Source organism: Mixophyes fleayi, chromosome 4, assembly GCF_038048845.1.
Source record: "Mixophyes fleayi isolate aMixFle1 chromosome 4, aMixFle1.hap1, whole genome shotgun sequence".
NCBI classification, from domain to species: domain Eukaryota; kingdom Metazoa; phylum Chordata; class Amphibia; order Anura; family Limnodynastidae; genus Mixophyes; species Mixophyes fleayi.
Window position 1 is genome coordinate 180,343,516 of NC_134405.1, and position 27,409 is coordinate 180,370,924.

Sequence of the window (27,409 nt, forward strand, 5' to 3'; positions counted from 1 at the left end):
TGCACCTGTTGTCTCCTTATTTATACCTACCTCTGCCAGTTACCTTTGCTGGTCATTGTTGTTTATATTGCTCTGCCTGTCATTGTTGTGCTCACTTGTTTCTCCTGTTCCTTGGTCCTAATACAAGCTGCTTGCCGACATCTCTGTACCTGGTTTCTCTCCACTCTGCCTGTTTTCCTGCTTTCAGCCTCTCTCAGAAATCCTTGTTCAGTGTCTGCAATCCTCGATTGGTACCATTTTATGAATTATCTGGATCATATCTGTGCAATAATTAACAGATGAAATGGCAAAGGCTGCTCGGACAGACAGGCTTTTATAGGCCAGGGACAGGTACAAAGCATCCCGGAGTAACAAGCTTAGCTCTGGCAGGTAGGAGAGTAGACTAAGTACCACAGTGGCCCCTTTGGTGGAACAGTAGTACTGCAGGCTGGATACATATAAAGTCAAATATCTAACATAGTTCTTGGCAGACAGGAGCTGCAGAAGACCGAGTTGAACTCAAAATTCCATCAGGGTTCCATTAGAACACCATGACCCTTCTCATACAATGGTGTTATTATTGATACTGACCCTTGGTCGACTCACCACAAAATATGTGACAATATTTTTCAGGCCCCACTGTGTTGCAACCAACTCTTCATTATGCCTTCTAACATTATAAGTGGGATATATTTTTTTCCTTTCTTTGGTTGGAGAAGAAAATATGACATTATTCCTGACTTAGAACAGGATAGATGCTTTTTACTAGACATGATGCCAGCCTGGTAAATCCAAACAGCGTTGTAATAAAAACAGTAAGCTACTCTGATTAACAAAGACTTTCCTAGATTATGCGTTGTTTGTTTGCAGCCATTTTTACTAAACCGCTTGTAAATTCAGATATGTGCCGCTGGTAGTAGTGACCTAATCATTACTAATTAAATCTAAGTCATAACTAGGCCATAAGATTATAGTATTGTGTAGAGGTGAAAAATATATAGTATTTAAATATATTATTTTATATTGTTTATTTTTATTATTTTAAACAGAATTATGCAATAGTGATCATATCAACAATCTACTATTCAAAACTATTATCTTAACCAAGGAAATTAGGAATTTATTAGTAGCAAAACTTTAAATATTAACCAACTTGGTAATATATTTGGTATGAATGTTTAAACAACCTATATCTGTTGCTATGTAATTGATTAAATAAAAGACTCACTTGGCTAATGTTGTCTCCTGTGAAAGAACATATTTTTTTTAACATCCTGTATAGAAACTTGTTAATCTGTTTTGAGGGAAAAGAGTGGTGTTATCAAAAGTATACAATGATATAAATATATCAAAAGTTGGTTAAAAACCCTTTCTATGCCTTGCATCAGCACATTTCCATCCCCTCCCCTTTTATTCGACTGCATCAAAAACACATTACATTGTTACATACACATGTTGCAGGTGTGCGCAAAAAAACATTTTATTCCCAACAGTCCTTGCAGTCAAGAGACAAGTCTTGAACGTTGGGTCGGAGAGACAGTCCACTAGAACATGCAATAATAGTGACAGTTAGGAGGTATGCTTGTTGATACCTACTGCTCATACAGACCGTATAGTACCTGCTTTGGCCTAAAAAAATTATTTTCCCAGGGACAAACTCATTGCTGCTGCCTTCTGAATCTATATCTTGCTATAAGGAGTCTAATTGTGCTGTTAATTTATCCCAACCAACATTGTCTGCCTCTGACTCATTGCAAGCAGCACCTTCTTATAATCCTACCACAAAATCACAGTTAATCGAGAACCCTGTAGCAAATTCCTGGTTCACAGGTGGTTCATGCCCCCACCTGACCGATGATGAGCGATGGCGCAGAAGGGCCGAAAATCTATGTCTTTACTGTGCCAGTGATGTACATTTTTTACAGGTCTGTCCACTCCGCAGACCTAAAAAATCTACATAACTATCTTCTGCTTACTCCACTCCTCATTCTGGATTTGTTTACGCTCCACTTTCTGCCTCTTCATTACTATCAGTTAGGCTCCCAGGAATGAGGCCTAATCCACCATTTCCACTTACCTGTCTTAAGGTGCCAGCTTCAGTCTCCAGCACCCAGCTGCAAGCTTCAGTCTCCAGTAACCAGCTACCAGCCTCAGTCTCCAGTACCCAGCTGCTAGCTTCTGTCTCCAGTGTTGAATTTCCAGTCATAGCCTCCAGTGCTGAATCTCTAACTACAATCTCCATTCCAGAGACATTATCTGCTTCCGAGGGGGCACTGCTCTTACTGCCTGCTTCCAAGGGGGCGCTGCCCTTACTGCCTGCTCCAGAGAGGGTCCTGTCCCTCCAGTCCGCTCCAGAGATGGTCCTGTCCCTCCAGTCCATCATTGACGGTCCAGCCCAAGTTGCCAGTCAGTACGGTCCAGCCCGAGTTGCCGGTCAGTGCGGTCCAGCCCGAGTTGCCATTTAAGGTGGTGCAGCTCAAGATTTTACTCAGTGCTGCCATGTCTGAGGCTCCTCACAGTGCTGCCGTGTCCGGGGCTCCTCACAGTGCTGCCGTGTCCAGGACTCATCACAGTGCTGCCAAATCATGCGGGTACCAGTCCGGGCCTTCGGATATGTATGCTAAACCCAAGTTCTCCAAGAAGTGTCCACACCGAGCCTTCCTCCAAGTCATGTGCTCTGTCAGAGTCCTCTCCTGCCGTCCCAGTTGGGGATTTTTGTTTTCGATCCAACCCCCCCAATGTTCTGGTTACCCCACCACCTACCTTTGATGGGGACATCCGGCAATTTAACACCATTGTAAGATTTTGTTTATCTTACTTTCCATCAGTACCCGACCTCCTAGATACCCCCAAAAAAGTGTGTTTTGATGCTATCCTACTTTACAGGGTCAGCCCAGGAATGGGCAACCCCCCGTATTGAGACCCAAGATCCTATCCTGTCGGATTTGCAGCTTTTTAGTGGAGCAGTGTTCAAATAATTTGCCAACCCTACTCCTAGTGCTTCTTCTTTGCCACTTTCTTTATCTCCGTCTACTCCAACTGTGTCTTTTGCCTCACACCTATTCCAGCAACCGTCTAAAAGCCATAAAAAGAAAGGTAAAAAGAACAGAAGTGGGGCTTTCTGCATTCCTTAGACGAGGACTTCTCCAACAGGACCCCAATTCGTAACTGATTTTCTGATTTCTATGACTGATCCTAAAATTCCGGTTTGATGGGCTTCTGGAATCCGCCCTTTAAAAGGGGGGGACCTGATGGTGTAACCACAAAGCACAGCACCACATTATTTAATCTCCGATCCATACACTATAATATATACAAAACATTTCCCAAATACATAATCAAATATCTTATCTCTTTGTATGTTAATACACAGTCTTGTTTTATTACTGTGTTTATAAAGCACTGCAGAGTATGCTGGGGCTATATAATGTATGTTAACTAATGTGTAAATGGCACAGTTTAAGCATCTCTCTAATATGAATAAATCTAAATGTTTAATCCTTAATGTGTGCCCTTAATGTGTAATCAATGCTGTTTTTTAAAAGCATTTCTTTCACTCTATGTAAAGCTTAAGTTATTACAGGCAGGGGTGAAAAAGTGCATCGCTGGGCCCCATATCAAAATTTTGATAAGGGACGGGAAAACCGCTTTAAAGCCTCGTTTCAGCATGCATGGTGCAGCGCATACTCAGGTGAGCCCTCCCTCATCTCCGGGCCCTATTCACCTCTGGGCCGTAATAACCCATGCCTCCATTGTTGTTCCACCACTGATTACTGCATACCAGCCTACTAAACAAAATTTATTAACAAAGAAAATCCCTGGTTTGTTAACTTGTATCATATTAAATTTTATTCCACTTGTCATATTTTTATGGTGCCAAAATTAATGTATTCTTAGGTTATTTTGAAACTGGCTTTCAAGAGCCCACATGCAATGCAGATTTTTGTTGTGCACAAATAATTACAGTATCTTTTAGTGGTAAGAGCTCTTCACGCTGCAGGTTTTGACATTTACCATCTGTTTGCCATTATTTTGCAACCTATTGTATTTTAGGTTCCATTGTTACAAACCTTGAGTGTTCTCTAAAGTTAATGCACAGTGTCTTTCGTGTATGCTTATATGCCATTTTTTATGCCTTGAGCATTTTACATTTGCCATCTGTCTACAATTCTGGCTTGTGACATTTTCTTTGCATCTATTTCTACAAACTAAAGTTACATATGTATGTATGACCTAAAGAAAATTGCATTTATACCCCTTACATCATAACATGGTTTATGCATTTCAACCCTGCAGCTGGATTTGCTCCTAAATGTAAATCATGCCCTTAATGCCTGCGTATGATGAATTTCCAAAGAAACCAATCTGTTTATTTGCTAGCAGAGACTGGCTGGCAAATTTTAGCCTGTGGGGGGAGCTGCATAGCTTGGCATCCCAATTTGAGACCAATGCCTCCCCTACCCCAGCCCAGCCAGCCTCTGTTATTAAGTATACAGTATGGGGTAAGTGCCTTGAATGCTGTTTATTATAAATGAAAACAACTGGTTCCATTGTATTGGTCTGGGCACTGTGTTACAGGAGTCTACTGTATATAACTCTGTTGCTGTGGCTCATTTCAACTCTCATGATTTGTTACCTGATGGCAGTCAAATTTTATCCAGATGGTCAAGCACACAGCACTGACCAATAAGCAGCAACCCATCCTTAAAATGTAGCTTTAAATATAAAACATAAGGACTTTGTTATGAAAGGGCAAAAGCCACTTTGATTAAGAAAACAGTTGTTTTACGCCAGTGGACACCAGGGGCAAATGTAGGATTTCCAGAGGGCGGTTTCCATGCCAGCCACCATGGCCATTATGCAAGGTGTGCCGCTATCAGGAGGGAAAGGGAGAGATCGGGAGATGAGGGGTAGAGTTCGGTGTTGTCTGCATATAGACGGTACTGGAGGCCTAAGGAAGATACGTTCACCCAGGGAGGAGGTGTACACAGAAAAAAGTCAATGACAGAATCCTTTGGAACTCTAATGGGAAGAATGGATGGGGAGAGGAGGAGTCAGAGATCAGAGGTAGAAAAAGAGAAGGAGGGGTTGGCGAGGTAGAAGGGGAACCACAAAAGGACGGTGTCAGAAAAGCCCATAGTGTGCAGGGTGTGGAGTAGGAAAGGGTGATCCATGGTGTCAAAGGCTGAAGAGGGGTCCAGGAGGCCAAGCAGGGAGAAATGGCCCCTGGATTTGGCTGAGAGAAGACTTTTGTCTAGGGGGTTAGATATAATATCCCTTTAAAGCTGCAATACCTTCTACAAATTTTGGTCACAAAAATTGTTATTCAAAAGGTTCATCTATGCTTTTCTAATTTCTTGATACTAAAATGGTAGTCTGTACTATAAAGTGCTGTACATTAAATTGTGTTGTTATTAAAACACACCAATGCAATTAGAGAAGGAATGGGCACTCATGATATGGAACAAACATATTTGCCTACTATAAATAAATGTAATTTAGAGATGTTCATCCTCCCCTGTGTTTTGGTTTTGAATTTGGTTTTGGATTCTGATTTTTTTCTCTCTAAAATCCCTATATTTTTTTTTGCTAAAATCACATAATTTGGCTCTTTTTTTATCCCTACATTATTATTAACCTCAATAATATTAATTTCCAATCATTTCCAGTCAATTTTTGCCAAGAGACAAGAGCACTGCTACCCCTCCTCTTTCTGTATGAGCAATGGCACTGAGCAATGGCACTGGAGAGTGACAAGAACACTGCTATCCCTGTTTCTGTGTGTGCAGTGGCACTGAGCAATGTCACTGGAGACTGGAGAATGACAAGAACACTGCTAACCCTGTTTCTGTGTGAGCAATGGCGCTGGATCTCCTGGGGAGGGAGGTACTTATGGATGTAAGGAGGCAAAAGTAAGGGATACACAAAAACCGTAATATGATTACAGATATAAACATTTTTCATGCAAAGAGGTCACCTGCGAGATCCGACAACGCAACTATGACATTTTGCCTCAGATCCGAGGACGATCAAAAGTACCGAGCCGGTTCGCGAGCCTACTCGGATCCCTTAAGTTTGGGTTGGCTTGGTTTTCAGAAAACGAGCCTGAGCATCTCTAATGTATTTCCAGTCCAACAGTATGAACAAAATTTGCAAATGAGTCTGTTTTTTCTTCACAGTTCAGACATGGCAAACTTTATGTATGAATGTGATTCTGATGTTAGTTCTCAAATGTAGTAATAGTCTCCCTGTTGGTGTTAAATCTTCTCCATGCACTCCCCCATAAAATTTGTATGATACACAAAAAAGCAGAAACAAATCATAGTGCAACCAATTTCATTTTTAGAAATTATATTTGTAATGAAAACAAAAAGAGCCAAATAATGACTCACAAATCCAAGTGAATTTTTCAGACGGAGAACTACCATTCCCCTCTACACTGTGTGTGTGTGTGTGTGTGTGTGTGTGTGTGTGTGTGTGTGTGTGTGTGTGTGTGTGTGTGTGTGAAATATCATAGTGCTACCAATTAATACACAATTAAGATTAGGTAAAATAACAAAAGGAAAGATGCACCATATCCATTTCAAGCTGCCAACAAGGTAAATATGCCTAAGTATTTGTATTAGCTTTGCTCTATATAACGCTAGAGTTACCTCTGGCTTTAACAAACATCATGAAGTTACTCCCTGTTTTGTTTAACATCATTGTATATTGTTACCAGAATAGAAGCATTCTGTCTGTGTGTGTGTTTGCCTGTCCATGTCTGTATGTTAGGGAATTTAGACTGTAAGCTCAATGGGGCAGGGACTGATGTGAATGAGTTCTCTGTACAGCGCTGCGGAATTAGTGGCGCTATATAAATAAATGATGATGATGATTATTCTTGTAAAACATTTTTAATGCAGTTCTCTATATATTTAATTTAAAAAGCCAAAAATTTTATATAGTAATAGTAATAATAATGATAATAATAATAATAATAATAGTAATAATAATAGTATAATATTACAATAGTGAACATTTCTCTCTTTTTCTTTATTTTCCTCTTCCTCATGATGTGCAGTGGGGGGCAGGGTTCATCACTAGAGCACTGTCTATGGCAGTCTACTCCTGCCAAAACAGCTCCCATTGAATTTCTTGAGAAGACATCCAGCCAAATGGCTAGCATTGGATGTAACCTGTGCAGCAGTTTTGTTCACTATCACTACCGTAGAACTGTGACAGTGAATAATGCAACTGCATAGGCACTATCCTGCTGATTGGGTACTAGCCCAAAATATTCGATAGGGGTCCAAACTGAGAGGGCACGTACCTTCCTGCCCAGCCCACCCTTGTCTGATGGGATTAAAAATAAACAGATGTTTAAAAGTAGCATACAGCTTCATTTAAGTGCTCATATTTATGACTGCAAAATGGAGAAGACACCAAATACATGAAAAAAACAACAACATTTTGGACTGCACAAAATGAGTGTGGCAAAGCACAAATTCTTCTTTGGTGGTACCGTGTGCCTTGATTTGAGAAATGGTAACTGATCAAGATGGTGGCATGTGTGGACAAGTTTGGGTCCAAATGAAATGAAATAATATTTTTTTCCCAACAAGTTTAATCTGCCCAATACAACAAAACCATTATAAAGCAAATACTTCAATACACACAATAAAAGAAAAGGAAAAAAAAAAAGGTATATAAAAGTATAATATAAGTACTTTGCTCAACTATGCATAGTTGCCTATTGCATTTTGTATTTATGAAAAAAAGGCCAAAAAATAGCATGAAGAAAATGGGTAGTAAATGAGTTTACATGTAATGCCTCTGACTAAGGGATCTAGTCCACCCCATGGCAGTACTACTTAATACAAAGGGGAAAAAAAAAAAAAATAAGCTAGGATAAATGTATGTTAGAACAGTTAGGTCTGTGTAGCATATAACATTTCATTGAATTATATCAAAGCAACTCCAAACTGCAACATATCTTTTCTGACTTCTAAAATGTTTATGCAAAATACATTTCATGTTGTTTCATTTGAATTACGTACCATAGCAAAGTGAACTGCCAATAAGAAGACAAACAAATAAATCAAACATATTAGGTCATTTAGAGTTGGAAATAAGGCTAGTTTTTAAGCATCAAATATGCTTTTTTTAACTGTGCATCAAAAATGTGTATACCTGTAATCACATTACGGTTTTTGTGTATCCCTTACTTTTGCCTCCCTACATCTAGAGTGGTTGAATCGGGGATTGAAAGAACATGTAAACATAGGCCAAGTACAGTAAAGGCGTGTTCACATTATTGCCATGTACAAAGACACAGCCGCAGATATGCTTGTTGGGAAGTGTATCTGGTGCGTATGCTCTACCCCTGGAGCAAAGATCTGTGCTGTGGCTAATGATGACCTGCATGGACCTTTACAGTATATAAAAAGCATTTAGATAAATATATTTATTTTAAAATGGGGTGCTCCCTCTCCCCCTGCAATTGCTGCAACCAGCCAAGAGCTTTCTTTGATGCTCTCTAAACATATATTCATGCAGTTCCATTTACATGTTTAGTTTAAATTTCACACATTTTAGTCATTAAGCTCTAAAACTCGAACTGATGCTTTGTCTTCTAAAATTGATCCCATATTATTACCATTTAATTGAGCCTTTCAAAATATTACACTGGCTAAATTGTATAGAGTTTAAAGCATGCAGATTACAAGAGAAAAAGTAAAAACTGTAATTATTTTGCAGGAATGTGTACATATGTTCTCACTATGAAACACATCACTAGTCATAAGTAGTTCTAGTGTGTAATTTATACATGTATGGCGTTTAACATCTAAGTAGAGTAAAAAAATAAGTAGATTCTTATTAAAATGTGTCAAATGCAACTTGAAATAATGATACTACACTGTGAATATTGTTCTGGGATAAGTCTACTCCCTTTCTTCCCACAAATCACTAAAAGCACAGAGACAAACAAGTAGTGATTTGGTCATTAAATCAGATGAGTGGTCATCAAATACTGTCTAATTCACCAATGAGGTTTAGATCTACTGTATTTTCCTTATGAGGAATGGGAACCGTTTCAAATTAAATTACCTCTTAATGTAAAGTAGGCTGTTTCATGATTATATGCTCATGCATAGTGGTTAAATTTCCATAGCAACACATTAAAACTTAGTGTGCATAGGTTTTAAATAATTCCATTTGTGCACAGTAAAGTGAAGAAATGGTACTAAATAATACTTAGTCTTGGTGTGTTAATTATAAATCATCTTTCACTTGCTTTTGAAACACTAACATATTTTAGACAGTGGTGTATTACAGATCTGCTTATTTCTAGTTTTAACATTATTGCTACTATATAACCATATTTTACATTGTTTTAGTATAACACTACTTATACCTATACACTACATAGGAATCTCGAATATATTTAACAAAAAAATGCATATTTGCAGAGTTAACTTATTTTTCTTTTTTACATCATTATAATTATGTAAGCACAATTATTACCATTAGTATAGTACTTATATACCGTATGTGAAAAAGACTTCTCCTAGTGTGATGACTCTGTACTCCATCCTCTGCACTGGCAGATTTTCTGGGTCAGGGGATTGTGTTTTCAGTAATACTTTTCTTCTTTCTTTGGTAATATGCTTGACATATTTACTATAAGTTCACTATAGTTATGTTAAGTCCTGTAGTTTCTCCTGATATTTATTTCATGACTATAGTATTGTGCCTTTAGTGATAAAATCTAAGTGTAAATTATATTAACCAACAATAAAATGTTGTATGCATTAGCAATGCAGAAGTGGCAATCTCCTTTTTAGACACAACACAATAATGTAATAAAAACACCCTTTTAATACATTATTATGTTGTGTACCATTAGGGCAATGTCGCTAGATACACAAGAGGGAATAGTGTCTTACTAGTAAAAGTGAAAGTCACATTTACCATTTTTAAAAAAATGAAATAGTTCTCCAGATCCGTTGACTATCCCTGTAAAAATACAAGTGGAATTGTCCTGCTGTAGTCCATAGACTTTGATATTCGGAAAAAAATATTGGATATATTTTATTGATAACATCACTATATCAATTATTGTAGCTCATAACCCTATAAACTACTAACTTAAGACCACTAATAGCATTTTGTCTTTGAAAAGACTCAATGACTAAATGCAGATAATGCAGTTATGAAGTGCATTTCATTTTTTTTGCAAATGTTAGTTACGGTATTTGTTTGTCTGTCTTCTATATGGATGCACAAATTCTACTTTGGTACCTGCCCCCATGCAACCTCTTTGCATGATCATTTCTGAGATTGTGGGCTGCAGCAAAAATTTGCATTGGGAAAAGGAAATGATTATTATTATTATTATTATTATTATTATTATTATTATTATTATTATTATTATTATTATTATTATCTTTTACTAGTAAGGCATTAGTAAGACATTCTGCTGTGCCATACTTGGGTTAGAACATTAATTTCTTCTACTTCAATACTGCACAGTCAATCCTCATTTATGTTATGTATATCTTAATAGACATACCAAGGAAACTGTTTAACTGCCTTTATTTCATGTGATGCATGTGTACAATTTGATTACAATGATATTTGTGCACTTATAAATGCACTTTGCAACATACAGTGTGCTGAAAATGTGCAAGAAGCATCCTATTGGTCATATAGACCCACATCTTATCTTAGTCCAATTACATGTAAAATTATTCCTTGGTTTGAGAGAAAGCAGGCATAGGGTCTGCCACTAACCTGGAAAATCCTCCACTATATTCACTTAAACCTTTGCATCATTTAAAGAGTATTTGAATATCTTGCTCCAAAACACAATATGTTATTTTTGTCTCTTGAAACCCTGCTCACATGCATCAAGGAACTTCTAGATCTACCCAACTTCTCATATCAGATAAAGGTAACTTTTGCACCTCCTGAGGGCATTAATCCATATGCTTCTTGTACAAGTAGTTACATGGGCACATGTATACACAAAACAGCTTTAGTTCTGTGGGTCTGTGTCTTTATAAATGAACCTTTTTGATTCCTTCTATAACATTCACCTTCCTCTGAAAACGTTTGGTCACTTTAACTCATACCAGAAATAAAGGATCAATCGGTATCCCACAATACTCCCAAAACAACATTATCTTAAGTTGCATAGTAAATTTGATAGACCGGCTGAGTTTGAGTTGTAGCCAAAATGCCCTGGAAGACTAAAATAAAAGGCAGTTTTAAAATTAAATACAAATTTTTATTTAATGCAGTTTGCCATTTTTAAAAAGCAGTTTTAAAATCCATAAAAGCAACAAATTGAACAAATGTAGACTATAAATTAATTTGAATTTAAACAACTCTTTTGGTTTGAACTAGTTCTAAAAAATGTATCAACTGACTGTGAACTAAAACTGTAATTATTAGGACAAAAGCATGATTGATCCTACCAACCATATTTCAGGAGTTTTGTTTGCTCATCTCATCTCTAATAGATTAAAAAAAAAATGAATGTCATGATAATGTGCACCTGGGTATGAGTGACAAGTGAGTGTGAAAGGGTTACTCAACAACTGGTCTATTTAAAACTGAATAATATCTCCAAAAATTAATCTCGCATTTACTGCCATCATTAAGATTTAAGAACGATTATTCTTTGCAAATATTCAATTACTCACTAACTTATTTCAAAATGCAAACACAATCTGAAAAGCAACCTAATATACTCAGAGTTGCTGTGAACCAAACAATTTGCTATATAAATGTAGCCTATCTGACACATGTATTTCTTTAATAACACAAAGACAGAATATTATTGAATGGGATTTAATATGACAAACATCACAAATGAATAAAAACAGTGATAACAAATTGACATACAGAAATTCAAATGCAAAACAGTTTCTTAAACCTGTTCTACCACCCAGGGAGAGAGCAGAGCATTATAGTTCTGCCCTCTCCCTGGAGTTCAGGAGAGCTTCTCTGTGTAGCTGTTAATTCCCAGGCTCCTAGTTTAGTGTCACAGCCCTGGCTGAAAACTGAGTGACATTTTGGTGGAGGGTGTGAGTGGGAGTATCAAGGAGATTCTACCAAATTTCCAAGCTTGAAATGATAATCCATCTAATGACAGAGGATAAAACAGATGATGAAAAACAATATGCAGATATTTTGGACTCAGACACAACGCCCTCTGTTAGCCTATTCAATAATGGAACAAGTGACAAAAATGGTAATAACTGAAAAACATTGACATTCTATTTACAGAATTATCCTGATCATACTCTAATCCTGACAATGACTGTGTGCCATATGTCATTACTTGAACATTATTCCTTCAATTCTTTTGCTATGGATTTCACTATATGCTATATGGTTATCTAGTGACATTATTATTTCTTTGTGTCACTGAAAAACATCAAGAAAATATCCAAGGCTCTTTGTTAAAGGAAATATTTTCATCAAGCTAGAAATACACAGTATTATTTTTAAGGATCAAGTTGCAGAATTAATCTAAATTGTTCAAGCTGCTTCTTTTATTGTGTTTCAAAGGTGAAAATATTTTTAAAAGTGTGTCCAATCTGTACTAATTATGTTACCTGAATATATAATACATTTAAACTATTATAAACTATCTCTTTACTATTTCCAACAATAGTGACTTCTACATGATGTAAATTAGTTGTTTGTATAGGCTCATGTTGTTGTAACTGCATATTCACAATGCGAACCAGATAACATACAATTGTGCTTTAATGCTATTTTGACCAATTCAAACTTAAAGAAATATTTTTTTTGTAGAATACCAATCACACCCCAGGTTTTTTATTGTTTTATATCAAGTAACACTAGTCTTATTCCTGCCAAGACATGGAATGCCCACAATCTTAATAATACTCATAAATATTATTAACTGTCCAAAAGATGACTAAATTTCATGCATACTTCATGCACACAAGTAATAATGTGAGCTTAGGATAATTAACATTATTGTAACACAAAGTAGGACTGATTCAAGTCCCTTTCTGTAATGTATACTGCGTGATTACGCACTGTGCAGGCCTAGAAACAGACACTACACCAATGATCGCAATTGCAGGTAATTTCTTGCTGCGCGCATCTGACACTTTTATGTGAGTCTACATATGGAAAGTACTGTTTATGCAGGGAGTATTTCCACCAATTTTCAGATTGCTACATATCTTAAGAAACGCTTTGATTTGAATATGGGCGGAATAACGCACAAGTTGCATGCTCGTTTTAAACATGTAAATTGTGCCTTATTTGTATTTGAATCATATGATGGCTGTTAATACAGATATTTAATGTGTAGTTGTGTGAACAGTATGTGTCTGTTCATCTATATGTTTAATTTGTAGCTGTGTGTATGTTGGGTGACAAGTCTACTTTATTAGAATATCTAGTGCTAACTGGAAACAAGTCAAAATGATAATTTTAAAATGACAAAGAGTCTGTTGATGCTTTATATTTTTTCAATTTTTCAATTTCAAGATTGAGCTAAAACTTCAATGACTTGCACACTTTAAAATAAGCACATTTGCTTATTAATTGTAAAAAATCTAATTATAATTTAAAGGGCAAATAAATAGTACTTGTGTTGTATAGATAATATAAATCAAAGTTAGCAAATAACAGAAGTCATTTGTTTGTGCTTTCAATAGACAATTTTAGATTTCTTCTAAGTGTGAATAGAAATACTGTTTTTGATGTTAGTCAGAGAGGCATAAAATGACTTCTTTGCATGAGATGGTTGTGTTTCATATTCTTTGACTTACAAGTTTTCATCAGTTCGTGATGTTTGATCATACAAAACACCAAACCCCATTTTTTTTTTTCTTGTAATTATGTATCGGTCATAATTTTATATATTTCTTAATAAAATAGTACCAGGGCAGATACATTTAAATATATGTTATGGTTAATCTGGTGCTTAAAATATGAACATATAAAATACTATAACCAGATTACAGTTTAGTTATTATTATTATTATTGTTGTTGATTTGTAAGGTAACACAGTGTTCAACAGTACCAGACAGTGAGAAAACAGGTCACACATAAAAAGAGGGACGTACAAGGTAGACAAAATAAATGCAGACACGAAAACAAAATGTAGGGAGGGCCCTGCTCATGACATTGTTATGACAAACATGGACTGTTAGGGTAAAGATTTAAAGGGATGCATGAAAAAGGAAATAGATCTTAAGATAGTTACACATTAGGGCCATCATTTAGAGTTAGGACTAAATCCAACCAGAAAGAGCAATTTCACACCTTGGCAAAACCACATTGGACTGCAGGGAATGGCAAATTTAAAATGCGTAGTGTAAAAATGAAGATGCCAATATTTGTGTGCTACAGGCAAAAGCAGGAAGTATTTTCTTGTAAGGCGCACACAATTGCGCTTGCATCCCTTGCATTGCAATATGGTACGTCCAGGTGCAAATTCAGAGGAGGATATTCTAAGGCACCATGTTAATTCTTATACTTGTTATCTATTGTTAACTTAGTGTTCTGGATGGGTTAATTGGTTTAGCAATTATACAATTACCTAAACATCTGGGTATAGCAAACTAAAGTAAAATTAATTAGGCATAAAAAATATGTTTCCAGTGGAACAATAATATAGGATGATGTGTACACATCAATATAAGCAGTCATTTTTTGAATGCCACATCCCTTTTAAATAATGAAGTATTAATTTTCACTAATAAGAATGATTACACAAGTTTCCTTTATTGTTATTGCTATAGATTTTATTATATTAAAATGTTTTTGCATGTTCACTACATTTAAGCATTTATATGTGTTTAAATGATTTGTGTTAAATCTTAAATAAAAATATTATCATTTGTGTTAAATCTTAAATAAAAATATTATCATTAATTGCAGATTTGTATATTAATGAAAAGCTTTAGTTAGCAAAGTGGTGTAAAATGTATTATTATTTTTATCTTCCTCATCATCAATATCATAGTTTGTCATAAATATCATCACAGGGTCAGTTTAATGTGTATCTATTTGTATTCTTTTCTAGGGAGTGCTGGAACACCAGTCACTTACAATGAAAATGGAGATGCTCCTGGACGCTATGATATATACCAGTACCAAATAATAAACAAGACTGCAGAATACAAGGTCATTGGACATTGGACAAACCAATTACATCTTAATGTAAGTAGTATACTTTTATACAGCTACTACTACTTCTCTGATAATAGGGATAAGTAATTGTGGGTAGTGCTGAGAGAGATAATTCAACATGGCATGGAATCCATCACAATGTACTCAACTTGTGAGACAGCAAACAGTAAGTTAATAAATGAAAGCGTATTTGTTAATTGAATTGTCAAGACATAGTTTTTGGACAACAAATTAGTTTAAAATGCATAAAAATGATAAATGTAATAAATGTACTTTTTCTTTCTTTTTACTTTGAACATGACTTTTAAATATTTTACTTCTCTTTGAGCAATAAATTAACTATGTTTCTGCTTCATTGGTTAAGTTCTACATCAGTGTTGGCTAACCTGTGACACTCCAGGTGTTGTGAAACTACAAGTCCCAGCATACCCTTCCAGCAATAAGTTGCTATATATTGGCAAAGCATGCTGGGATTTGTAGTTTCCCAACACCTGGAGTGTCACAGGTTAGCCAACACTGTTCTACATGGATTAACAGATGATTTAGCGTATATTGCATAAAATGAAGAGCAGCTAACTACTAACTTCTAGAAAGTGAGAGTATATCTGTGTATAGCCAATAGTAAAAAGGGATGTGGGGTGGAAGGGCTATATAGTGTTTCATCATGAAACATAGGCTGCAGAATGTGAAGTAATAGTCTTTTATTGACAAAGATTGCAATTACATACATAAACACAGTAATTTAGCCAGTAGCAACATTAGAAGGGTGGTTTCACATGAGTTACAAAACAAAAGCATTTGGTATGTATGACATTAACCACAGAATTCACATAGCTTATAATAAGCAAATAAATGCAGACATTACATAATACTGTTCTTTTAGTTGCAAAATGCTGCAATTTTATAGCTAATGGAACACTACCTCAATGCACAATGTCTATCTGTCCAAGATTCAATCTGGAAGAAAAAGAATGTAAAGGGTTATTTTACTTTCAAAGCACTTTAGATCTTTGCGCTGCCAAATGTAACTTGCATTACTTTTAACTTGATGATAAGGCATTCTGATCTTGACGGGTTTGACAGTGATAATAACACTACAAATAATATCTCAAAGTAACAGCATAGCAATATGTGTTTTCACATTGTATTATGGCATTATTAGGATACAAGAGGCAAAAGATTAAAGAATGAATCAAAGCAATGGACAAAACTAGAACCTTCTTTGCTGTAAATTCTATCCTCAAATTAGGTCAGACCGCAATAGTCAAAAGTAGAATAGAGAATGTGACAATATTAAAAGCAAATTTAAAATCAATTAATTCTAAGAAGAATTTTACATAACATTAATATCAAATAGAAAGTACCTAAGTGATATTCAAGTTTTTGTCAGTCTCTGTCCATCCAGTAAATCACTAACACTCATACAGTCCTCATATACTGCACTTTTATTGGCCAAGTGTAAACATTAGATGGCAGCACGGTGGCTTAGTGATTAGCACTTCTGCCTCACAGCACTGGGGTCATGAGCTCGATTCCCAACCATGGCCTTATCTGTGTGAAGTTTATATGTTCTCCCCGTGTTTGTGTGGGTTTCCTCCGGGTGCTCCGGTTTCCTCTCACACTCCAAAAACATACTGGTAGGTTAATTGGCTGCTATTAAATTGCCCTTAATCTCTCTCGGTCTGTGTGTGTGTGTTAGGGGATTTAGATTGTAAGCTCCAATAGGGCAGGGACTGATGTGAGTGAGCTCTCTGTACAGTGCTGCGGAATTAGTGGCGCTATATAAATACATAGATGATGATGATGATGATGATGATTAGAGATATGCAAAGAGATTTTGAAAAGTTCATATTGTTATGTTGTGAATATTGTACCATTGAGATAGTTATATTGATAGGTAGCACTCATCCAGCCTTGTCAGTTGTCTTCATCCACTATTTATTATTATTATCATTATTGTTTATTTATAAGGCAACACAAAAATCTGCAGCGCCATACAAAGGGAAAGTAGAGAATATTACAAAGAAACAACAGACAAGGTACTGGACATGCATGATGCACAGTACATAAGACGTAATATGCAAGGTATATAACAAACAAATGTCATAAAGAGCATGCTGGTACAAGCAGCCTCAGGTGGATGAGGTGGAAGCACCCAACACAGGAGAAAAGCGGACCCTGCTCATGAGAGCTTAAATAGTTACATTCATGTCACAGATTTTGAAAGACCTCTTTTTACTCAGAAGCATTAGTTGTCCATATTACTATCTTAAATACGTGTAATAGAAATAAATTCATTCTCAGTTCATCTAGTATATAGAGAAATCCCAGTCATTCCAGGTCTGAAATTAACGTCATAATTTCATAAAAATCAGTTTCTTTTGGTAAATTCCAAAATTTCTAATTTGCATCGTTCATCTCTAGTTAGTACAGCTTAAAGGAAACTATTTAGTCTTCTTTAATGAAACCACAATCACTTGTTGCATTGTTACTAGTTGAAGAGGTCTGCGTCTAAACAGTGATGGTACCCCTGACATGCCAGTCAGCCTCTGGCATAAAATCTATTAATAGGCCTTTATTTAGAGTTAAATGCAAAGCAGCAAAAGGGTGCAAGTTTAATCCTGGACAATGTTGTGATGCAATGGGCGCAAATGCAATTTTATTTTTGCATGCAGGGAAAATACTAATTACTTTTGCCTACAGTATATAAATAATGGACAGCTTTATATCTACACTGCAATTAAGAGTTGAGCTAGGCCTTACAACTCTAAATCTGTATGCACATTTTGCCACCTCCAAGAAAATAACATGATTTTGTCAAAGTGCAAAGTTGCACCTTCCATATAGATTTATTCCTAACTGCAAATGAGGCCCAAAATGTTTGATTTCTTTTGGTTTGTGATTGTATTATTTTGTGTTTATAGTATCTAGTTCCTCCCCTCCCTTCTCTGATCAGCTGTCCAATTAGCTCACATGTAACTTATTTTGAAATCAGCCTGACTATAACTTACAATTTAGTCTGGGGGAAACGTATGTGGGGGCAGACGTGTGTTTTCTACACTAAGTGTTTTTCTCACAAAGTATTTAGAAAATACAGTTAAACAAGGCAGTTGCACAAACATTGAACAATAATTGAAGACCTCTAAAAATAATCTGCATTTGCTGCATATTTACTTTGCTACTTCTGATTGCACAGGATATTGCAATTAGGTAATTATTTTAATTCCTGCAATTGCTGCTATTTTCCTTCTAAGTACCAATGTTTGCCAAATTATTTTTCTTGCTTTCCTTTCATGGCATTATCTTTAGAACTATATCCTCCTTCACCCTTCCTGTAACACACACCTCTGTCCACATTGCTCCTTCATTACTTAACTCACCTCTAGTTAACACTCATGAGCTGTTGTCCATTCTAGATTCAATAGTTATAATAGCCTCACCCTTTTGCCAGAAACTAAAATGACACACATCTAACAATCATCTTTCCTATCTTTTTTCCTCCCTGCTTCTATTACCTGGTGGTATATCACCAAATCTAGGTCTCGCTCACTTCATTTACACATATATATCTAAACGCTATACAGAAATCCAGCAAACTTTAAACACATCACATGCCTCCCCTCTCTTCCAATGTCCTTTAAATGTGCCCTTTGAAATGCACGCTCTGTTTGTAACAAACTTACCTCCATACACGTGCTCTTCCTCTCAAACTACCTCAACCTTATGGCAATAACAGAAACATAGCTCACGCAATCAGTCACTGCCTCACCTGCAGCCCTTTCACATGGTGGTCTCCATTTCACCCACTTTCCCTGACCTGGAGACAGATAAGGAGGTGGGGTTTGACTACATCTCTCCCCACAGTGCACATTCACAGTTCTAACAAATGTCCCATCACTCGCGTTCACATCTTTTGAAGTAAATACAGTTAGGATTTTTAACCCATTCTCTATGCGTATCACTGTCATCTACCACCCCCCTGGACCCCACCAACAATTTCTTGAACATTTCTTAGCATGGCTCCCTCACTTGTTATATTTTTCCATCCCAATCATCATCATGGGTGATTTCAACATCCCTATTGCTAATCCACATTCCAATGCTGATTCAAAACTGCTCTCTCTAACCTCCTCACTTGACCTATGACAGCAGCTTGAATCTGCTACTCATCAGGATGGCCACTGTCTTGATCTTGTTTTCTTTAAACTATGCTCAGTTTCTAATTTCCATAACACTTCTTTCCCCCTGTCTAAACATGACCTTATTAGTTACTCGCTCACTCCCAGTTCTTTAACCTCCCTGCTGTCAAACTCTTCCAAGCCTCCTCATACTAGCAGGAATTTGAACTCTATTGATTTTCAACAGTTTTCCACCTCTCTCCAACACTTTCTCTCCCCAATTTTACATTCTCCTCCCCTGATCTGGCAGTTCCCCATTTTCACCATACCCTAGCAACTGCCCTTGATCAAATGGCTTCAGTTACTCTTCATACTTCGCATAAACTTTGTTTTCAACCATGGCACACTAAAGTACACAAAATCTACAAAATCTTTGTCGTAAAGCTGAACCTCACTGTCATAAATACTGCTATCTACCACTCCTATTGAAATGCTCTGGACACTGCTAAACAAGCATACTTCCAATCTCTCATCTATGCTCAGGCTTCTAACCCCAAACACCTTTTTAACACATTTAAATCTCTTCCCAATCCTCTCACCCCAAACCTTCCGACTACCATCTGTGTCCAGGATCTTGCTTCCTATTTCAAAGACAAGATTGATAAGATCAGACTTGAAATGGTATCATCTCTCTCAACTAGCAATCAGCTCATTTCCATCCCTGCACCCTCTTCATTTGATCCCACAAATGAAGACAACGTTTCTACTCTTCTTATCTTCTTACTCTACTTCCTGTCCTCTTGATCCCATACCCTCACAAATTGGTAGGTCCTTGTCTTGTGTGCTCATTCCACCTCTGACTAAAATCTATCTCTCTCTACTGGTATCTTTCCATCACTAGTCAAGCATGCAGTGATTACTCCTATTCAGAAAAAACAAAATTCTGACCCAAGCTCTCTCTCAAATTACCTCCCCATCTTTCAGCTCCCATGCCTCTCCAAACTTCTTAAGAGAATTGCCTACACTCGCCTCACACATTTTCTTTCTGCAAACAAGATATTGGATCCTCTTCAATCAGGCTTTCGTTCTCAACACTCCACTAAGACTGCACTGACCAAGGTTGTCAATGATCTAGTCACAGCTAAAACTAAAGGTGATTACACTCTTCAAATTCTCCTGGATCTTTCTGCTGCATTCGACACTGTTGACCACTCTCTCCTGATACAGACGCAAGGTCTTCAAGACACTGTCCTATCCTGGTTCTCATCTTACCTATCTAATCACTCTTTCAGTGTTAATTTCTCTGGAACAACCTCCACTCCACTTCCTTTATCACTTGGAGTACAACAAGGCTCAATCCTAGGTCCTCTGCTATTCTCTAGCTACATCACTTCTCTTGGAAAACTAATAATCTCCTTTGAACTTCAGTATCATTTCTCTGTGGATGATACACAAATTTATCTATCCTCTCCTGATCTCTCACCATCTGTGCTGTCTCGCATTACTGACTGTCTTTCTGCCATTTCATCCTGAATGTCGTCTCGTCAACTCAAACTCAATCTTTCAAAAACAGAATTAATAATATTCCTACCCAACAGTAGAAGCTTCCTGCCTGACATTTCTATTTCTGTTGACAACATGAATCTCACCCTGCAAGCTCGCTGCCTTGGTGTAATCCTTGACTCACAACTATCCTTTGTTCCCCACATCGACTCTATAGCTAAAACATGTTACATTCATCTAAAAACATTTCCAGAATACATACATATCTCATACAAACGTTAATTCATGCACTCACCATCTCCTACTGCTATCTCCTATTACTATTGTAATTCCCTCCTTACTGGTCTTCCCAAAATCAGACTCGAGCCCCTACAATCTATTTTGCACGTAGCAGCTAGATTGCTTTTCCTTGCAAATTGTTTTTCATCTGCTGAGCCACTCTGTCAGTCCCTACACTGATTGCCAGCTTTTCAAAGAATCCAATATAAAATTCTTCTACTAACATACAAGGCCATCAACAAAATTGCACCGACATATATCTCCTCACTTGTCTCAAAATATCTCCCAAATTGACACCTCCGTTCTGCACAAGATCTGCGTCTCTCTTTCACTCTCATCACTTTCTCCCATTCTCGGTTACAGGACTTTATTCGGGCAGCAACCACTTTATGGAATTCACTCCCTCGCACCACAAGACCTTCGTCTTCAAACCTTAAGGCCTTCAGACATGCTAACCCTGTTACCAATCTCTTTACAGCTAACACAATACAACAACCCTCTGACCAACATATTTGTATGACTAAACATACAGCCCACTAAAAACTTTATAATTATGGCATTATATTATTATTATTTTTTATTAATTTTTTATTTATAGGGCGCCACAAAGTATCCGTAGCACCGTACAAGGACAAACAATGGCACAGTACAAGGTGAAACAGCACAGTACAAGTAACAGTAAGCACTATAACTCTGGGGGCTCAGGCACAGCAAGAAAGAGAGGGAGGGAGGGGAAAAGTGAGTACAGGCAGGTAACTATGGCCCAAGAGGGTGGGCACGGATGACAGGTTGAGAGTCACTGAGGGGAGCGGAGAGAAGCGAGAGGAGACAGAGGGCAGAGGGACTGAGAGGAGGTGAGCTGAGTAGCTGGAGAGCGCAGTTAAAAGTGATGGAAACAGAAGGTAGGAGAGCCCTGCTCAAAGGAGCGAACAATCTAAAGGGAGGGGAAGACAGACAGACACATGGATGAGACGGAGAGACGGGAGGAAGGGGGAGAAGGGAAGAAGGGATGAGAAAGAGAGGTAGCCGACAGGTGGGAGTTTAGGCATGAGACTGGAAGGCTTTAAGGAAAAGGTGGGTTTTTAATGTTCGTTTGAAAGAGGACAGATTAGGGGAAGTTCTGATGGAGCGGGGGAGCTTGTTCCAATGGAGGGGAGCGGCGCGGGAGAAGTCTTGGATACGTGCGTGAGAGGAGGTAATCAGAGGGGAAGAGAGGCGACGATCGTTGGACGATCGCAGTGAGCGGGAGGGAGTGTGAATAGAGATAAGGTTAGAGATGTAGGGAGCAGTGGAGTTGGCGAGGGCCTTGTAAGTCAGAGTGAGGAGCTTGAAAAGGATTCTGTAGAGGAAGGGGAGCCAGTGAAGGGCTTGGTAGAGTGGGGATACAGAGGTGGAACGGCGAGAGAGGAAAAGAAGCCTAGCAGCAGCGTTAAGTATAGATCTAAGGGGAGCGAGATGAGAGAGAGGGAGGCCGATAAGGAGAAGGTTGCAGTAGTCCAAGCGGGAGATAATCAGAGAGTGGACGAGAGATTTGGTGGCATCCTGGGAGAGGAAGGGCCGAATGCGGGCAATGTTGCGAAGCTGGAAACGGCAGGATTTGGCGAGAGAGTGAATGTGAGGGGCAAAGGAGAGAGAGGAGTCGAGGATGACACCTAGGCAGCAGAGTTGGGGAACAGGGGAGATAGATGAGTTGTCAACAGTGATGGAGAGGTCAGAGGGGAAGGAGGTACGAGAGGGAGGAAAGACAATGAGTTCAGTTTTAGCAAGATTGAGTTTAAGAAATCTAGAGGACATCCAGGAGGAGATGGCAGAGAGGCATGCGGATACCCTGGAAAGAAGGGAGGGAGAGAGATCAGGAGAGGAAAGGTAGAGTTGAGTGTCATCAGCATAAAGGTGGTACTTGAGGCCGAAGGAGCTGATGAGTGCACCCAGAGAAGAGGTGTATAGTGAGAATAGTAAGGGTCCAAGGACAGAGCCCTGAGGGACCCCGACTGGAAGGGAGTAAGAAGGGGAGAGAGAATCAGAGGTGGAAACAGAGAAGGAACGGTCGGCAAGGTAAGAGGTGAACCAGGAGAGGACGGTACCGGAGAGGCCAATTGACTGAAGGGTGTGAAGCAGGAGGAGGTGGTCAACGGTGTCAAAGGCCGCTGAGAGGTCGAGGAGAATCAGGAGGGAGTAGTGGCCCATGGCTTTAGCCGAGAGGAGATCGTTCGTAACTTGAGCCAGGGCAGTTTCAGTGGAATGGAGGGGGCGGAAGCCTGATTGGAGAGGGTCAAGGAGGGAGTGTTCAGAGAGGTAGGTGGAGAGACGGTTGCAGACAAGTCTCTCGAGTATTTTGGAGGCAAATGGGAGAAGGGAAATGGGGCGGTAATTAGAGAGTGAGGTGGGGTTAAGATTGGGTTTCTTGAGAATGGGTGAGACGAGAGAGCATGTTTAAAGGCGGAGGGGAAGATGCCGGTGGAGAGGGACAGATTAAAGAGGTGAGCGAGGTGGGAGCAGGTGGAGGTGGAAAGGGAGCGAAGAAGGTGAGAAGGGATGGGGTCCTGGGGGCAGGTAGAAGGGGGGGAAGAAGAAATGAGAGAGTGGACTTCCTCACCCGAGGTGGGGCGGAAGGAGAGAAGGAGTTGGTGGCTGGGGGGAGAGGGGGGGAGAGTTGAGGGGTGAGGAAGGGCGAGAGGGGGGGTGGCGGAAGAGTGGGTGGAGGAGGAGATTTCAAGTCTAATGGCCGCGATTTTAGAGGAGAAAAAGGAGGTGAAGTCAGTGGCAGATAAGTAGGAAGGGAGGGGGGGAGGTGGGGGAGACAGGAGAGTGTTAAAGGTAGCAAAGAGGCGGCGGGGGTTGGAGGACTGGGAGGAGATGAGGGATTTAAAGAAGGATTGCTTAGCGAGCGAGAGGGCAGAGCTGTAGGAGGAGAGGATAAACTTGAAGTGGAGGAAATCAGACAGGGAGCGAGATTTTCTCCAGTGGCGTTCGGCAGTACGAGAGCATTTTTGAAGGAAACGGGTAAGTTTGGAGTGCCAGGGTTGGGGATTGGAGCAGCAAAGGTGGATGGGCTGGGCAGGGGCAACCGCATCAAGGGCGGAGGAGAGGGTTTGGTTATAGAGGGAGGCCACCTGATTAGGGCAAGACAGGGTGGAAAGGGGAGAGAGGAGAGTTTCGAGAGAAGAGGATAGAATAGCAGGATCAAGGGTGTCGAGATCGCGCCTGGACTGGGTAGATTTGGGTGGGGGGAGGGGTGCAGGAGTAGAGGAGAGAGAGAATGAGAGGAGATGGTGGTTCGAGAGTGGAAAGGGGGAGATAGAGAAGTCAGACAGACTGCAACGGTGGGAGAAGACAAGGTCAAGGGAGTGACCAAGGTAGTGGGTAGAAGAGGAGGTCCATTGGGAGAGGCCAAGGGAGGAAGAAAGGGCAAGGAGTTTGACGGAAGCAGGGTCGGTGGGGTTGTCAATACGGATATTGAAGTCACCAAGGATAATGGAGGGGATGTCAGAGGAGAGGTGGTGTGGGAGCCAGGCAGCAAAGTTGTCAAGGAAAAGGGAGGAGGGCCCAGGGGGGCGGTAAATGACAGAGACGCGGAGATGAATGGGGTAGAAGAGACGGATAGAGTGGACTTCAAAAGAGGAGAAGGAGAGGGAGGGTTCAGGAGGAATGAGTCTGAAAGTACAGGTGGAGGATAGGAGAATGCCCACTCCTCCGCCTGGGCGGTCTCCAGGTCTGGTGGAGTGGGTGAATGAGAGGCCGCCATAGGAGAGAGCGGCAGGGGAGGCAGTGTCGGAATCGGTGAGCCAGGTTTCGGTAATGGCAAGAAGGTTAAGAGAGTTAGATAAGAAGAGGTCATGGATAGAGGGGAGTTTGTTGCGGACAAATATTCAGTATGATGCAGCACTTACTCTTGTGTATCAAACCATTGTCCCATAGATTGTAAGCTTGCGAGCAGGGCCCTCTTACTTCTCTTCATGTATGTATTACCCAGTATTGTTTTATTACTGTTTGTTCCCAATTGTAAAGTCCTCCGGAATCTGCTTTCGCTATATAAATAAATGTTGATGATGATGGTTCACAATTCATTAACTTTCTGTTTTCCTGTTTCAGCTTACTAATAGTCATATCTTTTCTATATATTCAGAACACTTATATCAGTTGATCCAATAAGTATTCTATTTTATAAAACACAGTGTTAAATAGGTTTAAAATATAGAAGCGGTTTTAAATGGAAATAATCAATTTGGTTGCATTGTTGGAAAATCTGTTTAAAACGCACCAGCTGAAGCATAGCTTAGAACTCAGTGTTGTCTCTTTTGGGATTGGCTCTGGTGTTAAAGAAGTGACAAATGAGTGCTATTGATATTATTTCCTCACTGATACTGGGCAATGTATCCAGCAATAGGATCAATGTTCATTGGGGAAAGTATTTCTTAAGAAATACAGATGACTTGCTACAGAGTAAAACACTCTGATTTTACAAGGCAAATTATTCTATGTTACTGTATATAAAACAATTCAATTGGCTAACAAAGACTGAGCTGCAGTGAATAAGGGATTGAATCTTTTGTGAAAGTTAAATTAAAAATGAAAATTGTCTTTATTTTTTGTTTTCGTTTTACTCAGATATGTTACAAAGCAGTGCATTTTATGAAGCAATTGAACAAAGGTGCATTGAGAATACACTTATGGGACGCCATATAAAGCACATTATTTTTCAGATCAGTAAAACTCTGCAATAAATGGATAATAGTAAAAGTAGGTTTCTAATCCTGTTTGTTTAGAACAACAGTGGAATAGAAGGTATTTATATTCTCTGTAGATGAAAAAGAAATTGGCACATGGAAAATTCAATGTAATGTGCAATAGCTTTCCTGTCAAAGCCATCTGCACAAAAGGATTTCTTACTTTTAATATACAGTGCTCAACTATGTTAATATTTAAACACATTTTATTTGTTATTTAAAGTGGTACCTGATAGTGTTATCATATTTACTGCCTGACTGCTGCAAGAAGAGAGCATGCTATTATGTTTACTGGAGCTATTTATTTACACGCACTGGCCATGGGAATGAGGGTGTTCTGTATGTACTTGTACCATCATTTCTTCTATGTCTGTGTATTTCCTGACAACACTTTTGCTTCCTTGCCAATGTCAGTGTCTATGTAGAGGCATACATTTTACTTTACTTTACATTTAATTGTAACTAAAATTTAAATGTATGTTGTAGAAAGTGTTACTCACACGAGTGTATGCAAGATATAAGCATGTAGTTGGAAAACAATTAAAAGCTACTTTGTTGGAGGCAGCTTTGAACGTTTATAAGACATTATTGAACTAAATATAATGTATTGTTTACATTTGTTGAGTTTTATATATTAGAAAAACTTCCAGTATTGCTGACTTTTCACTGTTTTGTAATAAAACATTATATATAAAAAAAAATCAAAATGGTAAAGAATTTAAGCTGCTTAAAATAAGGCTGTTACAATATGCTGTGGAAACAACACTGCCATAAGGCAACCTATGTAAGATTCAATTGCATACTTTCTAGCTATAGTAATACATAATATACTGCACATTTTAACGTTCTAAGAAGAGGTCAATCGACTTAAATCCTCAGCAATTGAACCTATGTGAGCCTTGCTGATAACATGTGCCTTTGTAATTTGCAATGCGCATAAAGGCAATGGCAAAGGTAATTACTGGTTTATTCGTTCTTGTCACATTTGTGTAAGAAATCAGATATCACTGTATACGATAAGCACATCATTGGAAATTATATAATTACTGCACCATATAACATCAGTGAGATAGCAGCAAGTTACAGGTTGGAAAGCAGAAAGGATATTACAGAATGTGCTTATCGTGATGGATGTAAGAATTATTCAGAATGGATGTGTCTGTACCAAAATATGCATTGGTACAGAGTGAGGCTGTAAGAATGTATATATTCTATATTTGCAATTTGAAAATAATGGTCATTATTGCCTGCTAGATATAAACAGTTTAAAAACAAAAGTAAAGAACGCCAATCTAACTAAACATCAGTAAATAATGTAATAACAGTAAAACTAATAATAAATAAATATGGCAGAATTTCCAACAGACTCCTAGTTAAACAAATTGTATTCATTGAATAATTACACACAATCTAAAAACATAAATACATAAAATCTATTTAAATAGCATATATTGGGGATCAGATGAAAAAAGATCTAATAATAATTTAGATACCACAACTGCAATTCTTATTGAAAAAGTGATGATTACCGCTTTAAAGTTTAAAGCTATAAGTACAGTTGAATAATGAAGGAAAGGTTGGCCAAGAAAAGACGAGCGGCCAGCTCACCTCACTCCCCATCCAAATTCGAT

The 27,409-nt window shown here is 38.4% G+C and overlaps 1 protein-coding gene across 1 annotated transcript in view; it reads left to right on the top strand.

Annotated features, from left to right (window-relative positions):
* GRM8 (glutamate metabotropic receptor 8) overlaps positions 1 to 27,409 on the top strand; it is a 956,579-nt gene that overhangs the window by 757,657 nt on the left and 171,513 nt on the right. The window contains exon 8 of the mRNA XM_075208924.1: positions 15,045 to 15,181. Coding sequence (XP_075065025.1) covers positions 15,045 to 15,181 — 137 coding nt within the window. The remainder of the gene's footprint in view (positions 1 to 15,044; positions 15,182 to 27,409) is intronic.